Source organism: Mustela nivalis, assembly GCF_964662115.1.
Source record: "Mustela nivalis genome assembly, chromosome: 3".
Taxonomy (NCBI): domain Eukaryota; kingdom Metazoa; phylum Chordata; class Mammalia; order Carnivora; family Mustelidae; genus Mustela; species Mustela nivalis.
This window is the reverse complement of record NC_139022.1, coordinates 50651178-50664699: the sequence shown is the minus strand read 5'-3', so window position 1 is coordinate 50664699 and position 13522 is coordinate 50651178. Positions and strand designations below refer to the sequence as shown.

The window sequence follows — 13522 nt, the reverse complement described above, 5'->3', positions numbered from 1 at the left end:
AGTAAAGAAAACAGTCAACGAAACAAAGAGGCAATCCATGGAATGGGAGAAGACATTTGCAAATGACTCTAGAGATAAAGGGCTGGAATCCAAGATCTATAAAGAACTTCTCAAATTCAACATACACAAAACAGATAATCAACTCAAAAAATGGGCAGAACACATGAACAGACACCTCTCCATAGAAGACATACAGATGGCTAACAGACACATGAAAAAATGTTGAACATCATTAGCCATCAGGAAAATTAAAATCAAAACCATATTGAGATACCACCTCACACTAGTTAGAATGGCAAAAATTGACAAGACAAGAAATGACAAATGTTGGAGAGGTTGTGCAGAAAGGGAACCCTCTTACACTTTTGGTGAGAAAGCAGTTTGGTACAGCCACTTTGGAAAACAACGTGAAGTTTCCTCAAAAAGTTAAAAACAGAGCTACCCTATAACCCAGCAATTGCACTACTGGGTATTTACCCCAAAGATACAGATGTAGGGCCATATGCACCGCAGTGTTCATAGCAGCAATGTCCACAATAGCCAAACTGTGGAAGAAGCCAAGATGCCCCTCAATAGACAAATGGATAAAGAAGATGTGGTCCCTACATACAATGGAATATTACTCAGATCAGAAAGGATGAGTACCCAACATTTGCCTCAACATGGATGGGACTGGAGGAGATTATGCTAAGTGAAATCAGTCAAACAGTGAAAGACAGTTATCATATGGTTTCACTTATTTGTAGAACATAATAGCATGGAGGAAATTAGGAGAAGGAAGGGAAAAATGAAGCCGGGGGGATCAGAAGGGGAGACAAACCATGAGAGACAATGGACTCTGAGAAACAAACTGAAGGTTTTAGAGGGGAGGGAGATGGAGGGATGGGTGAGCCCGGTGAAGGGTATTAAGGAAGGCACATACTGCATGGAGCACTGGGTGTTATATGCAAACAATGAATCATAGAACACTACATCAAAAACTAATGATGTACTGAATGGTGATTAAGATAACATAAAACACTTTAAAAAAAAAAAGCACAAGGTCCTAAATTTTCACTCAAAAAAAAAAAAAAATCTACTTTGTTGGTATGTATTCTCTGTGTTTATCACTTGTCTTTTAATTTTGTTTATAATGTTTCTGTCATGTAAAAAATTTTGATTTTTTTGTAGTCAAATTTGTGGATATTTTCTACTATTGCTTCTGGAGTTTGCTCTTTTACAGAGATGATCCCCACTCTAATACTGTTACTTTAAAATTCTGTTTGATCTTATTGTTTTGCAAAATATGCATGCATGTGAGTATGTGGCAGGTTATAGTCTTGCTAAAATTCCCTTTCCTTTACTGAGAAACAATTAAAAAAAAAAAAAAAAAGAAAGAAGCCTTCATTTTAGATGTGGCAAATTCAGCAGTGAGGGAATCCATGGGAAGACATTAAGTCCCTGCTTATGATATAGCAACCTTGGGGGTAGTGCAGACCAATGGGAAGCTGCCTCTTCTCTCCCATTTCTGAAACAGAAGCAGGAGAAAGCACTGCAGAATGCCTAAACCCCTTTCACAAGCTGGCACAAAGATGTGCTCTGATTCTATTTTTCAGCGCTCCCTGGGAGAACCTGCAGGACCTACCAGGACTTAGGTGGGGAACAAATGGTGATGCTACTATTTCCTCTGTTTATTCTCAAATAAATAGGCTCATTAACTAAGAGCTGGGTGTCATAAGTGCTTAAACTGATAGGCCAATGTTAGTGGTGGTTGAAGAGTGATAGGGAGGCTGCCGAGAACAGGGACAAGCTGTTAACTGTCATGTTTAAAGTGGAACTATGGTAAAACGCTCTGGGGAAGTCAAGGTTACAGTGTTTTGAGACATAATGTTAACAAGTGGTTAAATGATAGTGGTTGACCACAGTGTTTAAGGCTCAGAAATGAAAACAGGTCTAAATCCCGAGGAAGGTAGGTCTTTAGGGTTTAGACGTTTTTAGTGATTGTTAAGAGTCTTCTTTAAAAATGTAAATTTTGGGGGCACCTGGGTGGCTCAGTGGGTTAAGCCGCTGCCTTCGGCTCAGGTCATGATCTCAGGGTCCTGGGATCGAGTCCCGCATCGGGCTCTCTGCTCAGCAGGGAGCCTGCTTCCTCCTCTCTCTCTCTCTGCCTGCCTCTCTGCCTACTTGTGATCTCTCTCTGTCAAATAAATAAATAAAATCTTTAAAAAAAAAAAAAAAAAATGTAAATTTTGTGTTGTCTTAGTCCTCGAGCTAACTTAGGGTCACCTAAAAGAGCATGGAACATATGTACTAAACATTTAATAAATACTTGTTAAATGAGAAAATAGCTAACATGATAATAGTTTACATTTATTGAATGTTCTAAGTATTAGACATACTGCTAAGTATTTTTTTAAAACCTAATTTAATCTTCACTACACCCTTTGAGGTAGTTATTCTTAGGCTCACTCTTTGGACTGGAAAACTGAGGTTCAAAATGGTTATAAAGCTGTGCAGCTGGGTTTGAACCGTGGCTTGACTACTTCCTAACACTTATCTTGGGCAATATAGATAACAAGAAAAAAAAAAAAAGAGAGACAGAGAGTGTATCTATGACTTAAGAGAGGGAAAGAAATAAAGAGTGAAAAAACAGAGGAGAAAATTGTCAAAGAAATAACATAACAGAATTTTCAAAAGCTGAAGAAAATAAACTTCCAGATTAATAGGACACAGTGAGTACCCAGTACAATGAATGAAGAAAACTCATATACTGAGGCATTCTAAAGGCTTCTAAAGAAGAAAAATGGCAACCTTCAAAGGAATGAGAATCAGATTGGTATTAAATTTCTCATCAAAGACACTGACAATGAAGAAGGTAAATGAGTTTGAGCCTAGACCTATCTAAACTATCAATTGAGCATGAGAGCAAAGTAATGATACTGTCGTATATGCAAGGACTCAATTTACCTCCCTCCAACACAGTGAGAACCAAGAGATCCCAAGATATATCAGAACTATATATGACAAATAAATAAATAAAATCTTAAAAAAATAAATCAGTTACGTGTTTACTGTGACATAACTATTGTGATCACATGCTTACTTACTCAATGTACAGGGCATTTGAAGTATTTAAGTAACAAAGTAACAAGTCTCTTATCTGCTAATAAACTTGGGACTTTATCTACACGAAGCAAAACAAGTTTCTAGGAAAAGGAGTACCCTCACACATCCTTTGTGTCTTCATAGAGCTCAAAGAGGACAGAGATGGACTGTTAGCTTCTTATTATTCACAATAATGTTTTCTATACTGTCAGACAGAAACAGTCCTACTTCAAGGGATGATACTGAGACTCAGTAAACTCAAGAAGAAAGAAAGCTTTACATTACTTCTGGTCCAGAAGATTACCCTATTTTTACAGATGGACACACCTAAAATCAGAAAGCAGTAAAAGGTCTTTTGCCTTTTACTTAGATATGCCGGACATTTTTTATACTAATAACCACTTTGTAAAACTGGGTAATTTAGAACCATATCCCTATTTTATAGAAGAAAATGACAGAAAATTTAATGACATGACCAAGGTCCCAGAGCCAGTATGTAATGTTTATATATTTTAATATTCTTGAATGTTTAATAGAATTTTAGGAGTATTAAAAAACATTATTCATGCATTAAGGAATTCATAATCTTTTACACAACACTTGACAAAGTTCTTGAAAATGATACATATTCTTATTTGTAGTGAGATCATTTTAACTTCAGTTAAGAGAAGAATTAATAAATAAGCTGTGAGAAACCAGATAATATATATTAAGCAATGTTTTTTAAGACACTGAAACTGATAAATTAAGAAATGTTACATAGGTGGCCACTTGTAATAGGCTTTCCCTAATGGAAACAGTTACCTCATACTGGCTCTCTAGTTACAGAATTTATTCCAAAAGGTAACAAGAAGCTCAATTAAAAATCAGTTACATGGGGACACCTGGGTGGCTCAGTTGGTTAAGCCACTGCCTTCAGCTCAGGTCATGATCCCAGGGTCCTGGCATCGAGTCCCGCATCGGGCTTCTTGCTCTGTGGGGAGCCTACCTCTCTCGCTACCTCTGCCTACCATTCTGCCTGCTTGTGTGTGCTCTCTCTCTCTGACAAATAAATAAATAAAATCTTAAAAAAATAAATCAGTTACGTGTTTACTGTGACATAACTATTGTGATCACGTGCTTACTTACTCAATGTACAGGGCATTTGAAGTATTTAAGTAACAAAGTACAAATCTCTTAGAAGCCCAAGAATTGTCTACTTTACATTTGCATATTTAATATTGCCTCTTTACATCTTTAGATTTAATATAAGTATGATCAGTAACCTACTATATCTTTGAATAAATAAATACAAAATTCGCTCTTAAATATTACTGATTATTTGCCACACATGCTTCAAAATGACAAAATGATAGTAAACATGGGAGTTTACAAGTTAATGAAGAAAAGTTACCTCTCTTTTTCAAGTTCTTCTAAATAACCGGTATTTTCTCTGCTTCCGTTTACAAACCCTCTTCTTGGAAATGAACCCATAGGAACAGGACTGCACTCTCCTGAACGACTAGATACAGATCCTTCACGGCTCCCATAAGAACGGAGGGACATTTTTGACCGTAGTTTCACTCCAGGGAAATTACTGCTATCTAAGTTAAGTTCTAAATGAAAGAGAGATAAGTTTTTATATAACAGTTGCTTTATGTGGTCTAAAATATTGGTAAGACAATTATATTGTCTTAAAAATAAAATATAAGATTCACATTTTAGTCTTCTAAATTTGAACTCATTTTATAATTTAATATACATTATATATATTACATAAAGCCTATAGAAGTACTAAATTATGGCACCTATAGAGCAGCAAATTTATGTAGGGAACAGAGAATCTTTATCACAAATGCTAAGGCTGTGAGATTTTCACTGACTCCTGGTTCCAGGTAGAATTGCAATAAATACAAATATCCAATCATTAAAAAAAAATGTTCATTGCAACTTGAATTTCTAACAGAGGAAGCCACAAATACACATGATTAAACAAACAATTATTTAGGAAGAGAATGACTAAACTTTCCCTCCAATGTAGCTTGAGTCAGGGGGAAAAGGAGTATGTTAAAGGAAAATCAGACAAAATATCTTTCCTTAGATTCCTGCTAAAAAATAATATATTTGAGGACTCAAAGATAATTTCTCAGTCTAGTTCCAACTATAATAATCAAGCACTTTCCCTGTTTTTTTAGTATTTGAATTTTTAAGCAATAAAGTGAGAAAGTTATTTTTTCAAAATTATACCAAAAATTATATATAATCAGCTTATATAACTGGAAAGATAAAGTAATTCTACCTTGGATGGAACAGAGAAGGACACTATTCCTTCAAGAAAGGAAAGAGGCCCAGTGCATGGCATACAGCTTCCTAAAGGCCTATTTAGTGACTGGCAGAATAGCAATGAGCTTTAAAAAGAGCTGAAAATGATCAAACAAGGAATCTAAAAGTAGTTGATTTAAAGCCAGTTAAATGTTTAACTGAAGGAATGACAAGTAAATACAGATTTTACATATCTGTATTTTAACAACTAAATCCTAATAGATAAGGCTGTTATACCAGGAAAACTGAAAGTAACATTCAAATCAAGAGAACCTGTATTTGGATATACACATCTAAAGCTGACAACTGGAACTTAAAAATTATTTTAAAACACCTTTTAAAAATCTACCTTTGAGACGCTCTAATAAATCAATCTGTCCAGAGGAAGCCATAGCTTCATCTTCAATACTTCCTTGTAGTTGTTTAAGTACTTCCTGCAAAAAAGAACACAATATATTAACATGACAAAATTCTACATAATTATTCTAGATAGAATGATTCTAAGTTTCTTGATATTTAGGTGTGCTGGGGAAAAAAGTTTCAGATCAATCTGAAAATATATCTGAATCTGTAAAGCACTTCATATATATTATCTATTATTAATTATGAGTAATGAATTATATCCTAACAACAGTGATATTTTGAGATAATGGAGATTATATGGAGTTTCCATAAGATACATTATCCCTAACTTTTAAAACATACAACAAGGTGAGTTATTCTCATTTTTCATATGGGTCAATCAAGACTCAAAGCCCCATAGAAGCTGTAAAAGCTAGATATGTGTTTAGAATCCATGTCTCTGAAGCCTGCACCACCATGACCATGAAAAAAACCAAATTAACAATTATAATATGCTGTTTTATTTAACACCCTAATACATATTCAAGCTTTTATATACCATATGTAAGTATATACTATTAGCATGCTGATTTATATTCAGCAGATATTGAAATAACTATGCTCACAGCCTCCTGACTTCTGATGCCATTATTTCCTTTCCCATCTAAATCCTTCTCTTGATTAATTTTCCTCAAAGAATGCTAGAAACTGTCATTTTCTAACAGTTTTTTTGCATGTTCCTTAATAATAATTTATGTTATAGCTTTCATATTCTGGGGCATTCCATTCAAATTTCCAGCAAAGTCCTTATTGGCCAATTAGGTTTCCAAATGCAAAACAATGTTCTTGAACATTTATGACCTGTAAATATGGGTAGTATTCTCCAAAATGAAAAATGATCATAAACAGATTGAAAAGGAAATCTGTCAAAAAGTGAGTGAATGCAGCAAAGATTTTATTGGCTTATCTTGACGGTGATATGATGGGCATTAAAAAAAAAAAAAAGAATGTTGGGGTGCCTGGGTGGCTCAGTGGGTTGAGCCTCTGCCTTCGGCTCAGGTCATGATCTCAGGGTCCTGGGATCGAGCCCCGCATCGGGCTCTCTGCTCAGCGGGGAGTCTGCTTCCCCTCTCTCTCTCTCTGCCTGCCTCTGCCTACTTGTGATCTCTCTCTCTTTCTCTGTCAAATAAATAAATAAAATCTTAAAAAAAAAAAGAATGTCTTGGGGCACCTGGGTGTCTCAGTGGGCTGGGCCTCTGCCTTTGGCTTGGGTTGTGATCCTGGGGTCCTGGGATTGAGCCCTCCATCAGGCTCTCCACTCAGCAGGGAGCCTGCTTCCCTCTCCTCCCTGCCTGCCTCTCTGCCTACTTGTGACCTCTGACTGTCAAATAAATAGATAAAAATCTTAACAACAACAACAACAAAAAGAATGCCTATGTTAGCCTGTGGTCTTAAGATCTGACCTTCAAATAATAGACCGTGTTGGGAGGTTGAAAGGCTTCGATAAATAGATAGATACAAGAGCATGGAACTGACTGATACTCATATTCAGATTATTATGGCTGAAATGTATCACATCTGTGGGACAAGAAACAAATTTATACACGATGCCATCTTTGAATGAATGTAGAGTGCTCTACAACATCTACTACAAACTTCAGGACACCAGTGCTTCAGTAAAGTTCGAGAACTATCATCCTAAGCTATCTGTGTTTTTCAGGATCCCAATTCTCCTTCCATCCATCCATCACTGTTACTACTCATAGTCCTTCAATGATCATTTCATCTTATCCCTATTTCTATAATTATACTCCCCAGCCTTGCAATTAAACAACTACCCTTCCACAGATAACTTCACATTATATGTCTCTAATTCTAACCTCACTTGCAAACTTCAGATTCACTTTCCCAATTTCACTGATACATGCTTTACATCTGGATGATATGCACTTCCTATGTTAATGTCTAGAACTATCATTTTGTGCCATTACAATATGTTCTTTGCCTTGTATCTTGTCAATTAAATATAAATAAGCCTTTTCTTCCCCAGACATGCAAATCCTTAGCATGAACTCCTTGCTATCACCAGTTTTCAAATTCTGTATTCAACCTCTAGTGTTTCTCTTAGAACCATCTCTTTTCTATTCTTACTGCCACCATACTGGTTATTAATTTGCCAAACTACTAAAATAATCTTATTGCATTGGACTTCTGTGTTCAGAGTAAGACTTTTATTTTATTTTACTTTATTTATTTTTATTATTATTTTTACAGTAAGGCTTTTAAAGCATAGCTCTGATCAAGTCTCCATACAATATTCTTCTCCAAAGTCTACAATGGTGGGTTTGAAATTTCAGTATGGATCAGAATCACCTGAAGTGCTAGTTAAAATACAGACTGTTCATTCACTAAGTCTGGGATGGAGACTGAAAAACCTCATTTTCAACAAATTCCCTAATGACACTGATGCTGAAAACAATCATCAAAATGTTAACAGTAGTATTCTAAGAAGGTGGGGTTACAAGAAATATTTTTTTGTTTTGTTTTATAATTTTTCAACAATGGGTATTACAAAAAATACTGTTTCTAGAAAAGGTACAAAGATGTATAAGTTCAAAAGCAACAAAAGGAAATCCTTGGCATACCCTTGACATATACCTAATTTTTCAAAACTAAAAATAATTTAAAAAAATATATCAAACCAAATTAAAAGGCCATGTAAACTTGGACATCCAACAATAAAAATCAATTAAACTTATAGCATTGGCCATACAATGGAATACTATGCAACTGTAATATAACCAAATATTTAATGATATGAAAAGATTATGACAATATATTAAATTTCTAAGTCCCATCAAATGCATGCCTGCACAGAATGGGCAGAGAGAAAAATATGTACATTGTCACAGGTAACCTCTGATTTAAAAAGAATTGAAAAAAAGAATTTTTAATGGGTGACTTAGTATCTTTTTATTTGCCCCTATTTCCCAATTTTTAAAAATATTAAATATGCACAACTTGTAATAAGGGTTTTTAAAAAAAGTCTCTATACATATTGTTAGAAATCTATTGATAAAAGTTGTAACCATAATGGTAAATAATATTATTGAAATTTAAGGTTTAAAAAAAATTTTTTTAAGACTTTCAGTTAGTTTGGCATGTTTGTGAATTTCATATAAATGGAAAAACATAACATGTAGTCTTTTGTATCCCATGTTTTTTGCTCACCAAATATGAGATACATCCATGCTACTGTATGTTATCAGTTAATTGTTTTTAATGCTGTGTAGTAGTCCACTGTATGACTATGCCTCAACTGATTTATCCTTTATCCACTTGATGGACATTTTGGTTGTCAGATGATAGAGGCTATTATAAAGAATGCTACTATGTACAATCTCGCACATATCTTTTAGTAAATATATGTATTCACTTCTCTTGAGTACATATCCGGGAGTTCCAATGCTAAGTCAAGGATTTAACTCTAAAAGAAAACTGCCTGTTTTCCAACATGACTGTACTATTTTATAGTCCTACCAGCAATGTATGAGCATCCTCATGTTCCACAGCTGACATCATCAGTCTTTTAAATTTTAGTGATTTGAGTAAAGAGAAATATCATTTGTATTTCCCTGATGTTGAAGGATATAGAATCCCTTTTATGTTTACTGGCCATTTGTCTCCCTTTTTGAATTGTCTTTATAAGCTTTTGGCCATATTTTAAAAACTGGACCTTCTCTGGTTATTGGTTTACAAAAACCCTTTAGATATTCTGTATTGAGATCTTTGCTGGATATGTATTGTAAATATTTTCTTCCAGTCTATGACTTGCTTTTTCATTTTCATGATGAAGTCCTCTGAAAAGATTTTAATTTAAATTTAGTTTTTAATTTGATGAAGCCCATTTTGTATCTTTTTTCTTTTATGTTTAGTCCTTTATGTGTCCTAAGAAATCTTGCCTACCCCAAGGTCACAAAGATGTTATCTTGTATCTTCTTTTAAAAGCATTACAAAAGGGCGCCTGGGTGGCTCAGTGGTTAAGCCGCTGCCTTCGGCTCAGGTCATGATCTCAGAGTCCTGGGATCGAGTCCCGCATCGGGCTCTCTGCTCAGCGGAGAGCCTGCTTCACTCTCTCTCTCTCTCTGCCTGCCTCTCCATCTACTTGTGATTTCTCTCTGTCAAATAAATAAAAATAAAATCTTAAAAAAAAAAAAAATCCTTCTCTTTCTAAAAAAAAAAAAAAAAAAGCATTACAAAAGGTCTTGGTTTTAATGTATCAATTTTTTTTTTAATTATTTATTTCTTTGACAGAGAGAGAGATCACAAGTAGGCAGAGAGGCAGGCATAGAGAGGGGGGAAGCAGGCTCCCCGCCAAGCAGAGAGCCCGATGCGTGGCTCGATCCCAGGACCCTGAGACCATGACCTGCGTGGAAGGCAGAGGCTTAACCCACTAAGCCACCCAGGTGCCCTCAATTTTTTCTTTTATGTTTAGTGCTTTGTCATCTGTTTAAGAAATTTTTGCCTACTCTAAAAACATGAAGCTGTTCCCTGTTTCCTTCTGGAAGCCACTATTTTGTCTTTCACACTTATGTCTATAATCCATCTTGAATTAATTTTTGCATATATTATGAGGTAGGGCTCTGAGCTCCTTTTTTTCTTTTTCTTTATGCAAATATTTAACTGCCCCTGTACCATTTACTGAAAAGACTACCCTTTCCCCACCGAAATGCAGGGATGCCTTGGTCATAAATTAACTAACCATCTAGGTGCAGCATTTTTCCACTCTATTTCTGCTAGTTGACTAGTCCAATCTATTATCACAGCCGCTTTCTCTTTAAATATTACTTTTGCTCCATTTTCTTCCCCTGTCCCATCTGAGACTTCAGATTTGCCCTATTTGCCTGTGTCCCCCATAACTCTTACATACTGTTTGTATATAATATTTATTTATTTTAGAGCCAGAGAGAGAAAGCACGCATGCGCAGACACACCCACCCCACACAAGTGGTGGGGAGGTGCAAAGGGAGAGGGAGAATCTCAAGCAGACTTCCCATTAAGTGCAAGGCTCATCTCATCACCCTGTGATCATGACTGGGCCAAAAAGAAATCAAAAGTCAGATCCTTAACTAAGCTACTCAGGCGCCCCATACTGTTTTCATTCCCATTTTTTATCGTTCTGTGCTTCAGTTTGGATGTTTTCTATAAACTTTTTTTTTACATATTCACTTATTTTTATCTTGTCACTAGTTTATTAATCCTGTGTTTACAAGTCCATCTAATAGGTTATTGGTAAAACTATTCACCAGTTTTAGACTATTATAGGCTATAATTCTTTGCCTACCTTTTCTGGATTTTCATCTATTTTATATCTAGATTTTTATCTATTTTATATCTGGATTACCCTTGGATTTGCTTCTATTAGCTATTTGTTTTCTTAATGATCACTCATTTTCCTGTTTCATGCATTTCTTGAAAATTTCAGCTGTATGCCAATCATTATGTATACAGAACAAGACAGACTTAAAGACATATTTTCCTTTAGAGTTTGCCCTTTCCACCACTGGGGTCTTATGTCCTCCAACCAATCAGGAACTAAAAATGGGCTGCAGGTGTAGTTTAAGCAAAATTCACACTTGATTTGACTTGCCAAGTTCCATGAATGTGTCTCTCCTCTAAATTTAGACTGAAAATGATACAAGTTCCTGTCTTCTAAGCCCTTAACCTACTACCCTATACATCCCTCAAATCTGGTATTTATCTTGAAAGGAAAAACAGGCCCCTTCCCTCTGGTCCATGTCTCTTAAGCACTGCAAGACTACAAAATGTTTCACTCAGCCTTATTCTCAGGTGGTGCCTGACTCCTTAGATCCTAAAATTTCTGTCGTGTGGAGGTAGAGGGCTTGGGTCTTTAACGTCCTGCTCCACAAAGTTAAAAATTTGGCAAATATCTTGAGGATACCTCTTGTGTGAAAGTAATGGGTCTTTCCCATGGCAGGACTTTGCCTTTAACATTTAGCTTTCCCAGTTCTGTTGCTAGCATCCTTCACAAGACTCAACCAATGTTCCATGGAAAAACTAGCCATGCATTTGGAGTTTCTCTAAATGTCAATACTTCACATCTGGCCACATGTTTGTCAACCTGCATGTTTGAAACCTGCAATGGTTTCCTTCCTCCAGTGGAGTCGTGCTTGTGCCAGCAATGAACACAGAATTAATTCTGTGCTCAGAATTAATAAATACCCCTGGGGAAGAAAATCTCCTGCAGTGTCAGTTATTCTAGAAAGGGCTCTTTCCTCTTATGAATTTTAGTTAATACAGTCCTTGATGACTCCACAGTTCTGTTCTCCAAGGTCTTTTAAAGTATGATTTTTGTATTTTATCTAGTGTTTTTTAGTTGTTGCAGTAGGAGAGATTGCCTGAGGCTGAGGATTGCATACAATCTAAAAGAAGTAGTCCTTAATTTCAAAGAGTTTTTAAAAAGAAAAATGCAACACAACTGCAAAGTAATTCCAAATAAAATATTTTTAAACATACTTAGAGAAACAGCAGCTTTTAACGTTAATATGTAATTTTGAAGGAGAGAATATTCACTTGTATTTATACCACCTGGAAGTTTGGATTTTAAAAATTATTTATATTATGTAACTACACATTATTTTTTTTAATATTTTGAGAGTCTAGAAACATTAAAGGATTATTTATTAGAGATGAAATGTTCTGTGGAGATAACAGTGAAAAGAAAATATCATTGAGCAGTTGTCTCATTTCAAGGAGGCTGCTACTTGATCCACTTCTGTTTTTGTCATTACATCAGTTATAGATTCTTTTCATTACCAAATACAAGTATATTTGATAATTATATCTTCGAAATAAATTATAAAATGTGTCCATCTGAGTTTTTATTTCTGTTTTCTTCTTACACTCTGAAAATAAGATATTCTACATGTATATGATTTTGCAGTTATGGAACAATTTATAAAACTTCATTGTCAAAAATACAACAAAGACATAAGTGGTTCATTAATAATTTATCTACAGATAATTTTTTTAATACCAAATCTTTCAGTTTAAATGATTAACATCTATACATGACCATATTTATCTTATTGCTATGCTCAGCATTTTAAAGTAAATCAAGTTGAGTTCTAGCCCTCAAATTAAAAGTACAGTATGTAATTCCTTTTAGATTTAGCTACAGCTTCTGCATTTATCTAATTCTGGGTCATTTAACTTCCATTAAATCTCTATTTTATTTTACTACAGTTTTACCACAAAAAATGTCAAATATAAACATAAGTATAGAGAATATTATAGCAATCTTCCACGTATCCTCACATCTCACCATAGTAATGATCGACTCATGATCTTGTTTCATCTATATTCATACCCACTTCCTCTATTCTCTTCCCTGACTCAAATTCATTTAGGAATAAATCTCAGACATCATATTACTTCATCCATAAAGAATTCAGATATATATTTAAACAGGGATTCTTTCTAACCACAACTGCAATGCCGTCACTAGACCTAAAAAAATTAACATTTCCTTTATGTTTTCAAATACATAGCCAGGGTACACATTTCCCTAATTAGTTGTACACATATTTCCCTGTCACACACACAAAATATTTTATAGTTTATTTTTATCAATGCCTTGTAATCAACAGCAAAACAGTATTCTTTTTTGCCACTAGATGGTACTACTGCATAAATTTCAGAAATCCTTAAATTACCCAGTTGAAGGGGACCCTCCTTGCCTTTCTTTGGGGTAAACAGGTTAATGAGCAGGAAA

At 35.0% G+C, this 13522-nt stretch overlaps 1 protein-coding gene across 10 annotated transcripts in view; it reads right to left on the bottom strand.

The window, feature by feature from the left end:
* Positions 1–13522, bottom strand: part of APC (APC regulator of WNT signaling pathway) — a 133869-nt gene that overhangs the window by 68421 nt on the left and 51926 nt on the right. For all 10 annotated transcript variants that reach the window (XM_082723693.1, XM_082723690.1, XM_082723695.1 and 7 more), the window contains 2 exons: positions 5735–5819; positions 4478–4679 (listed from right to left, as the gene is read on the bottom strand). In XM_082723693.1, coding sequence (XP_082579819.1) covers positions 4478–4679; positions 5735–5819 — 287 coding nt within the window. The remainder of the gene's footprint in view (positions 1–4477; positions 4680–5734; positions 5820–13522) is intronic.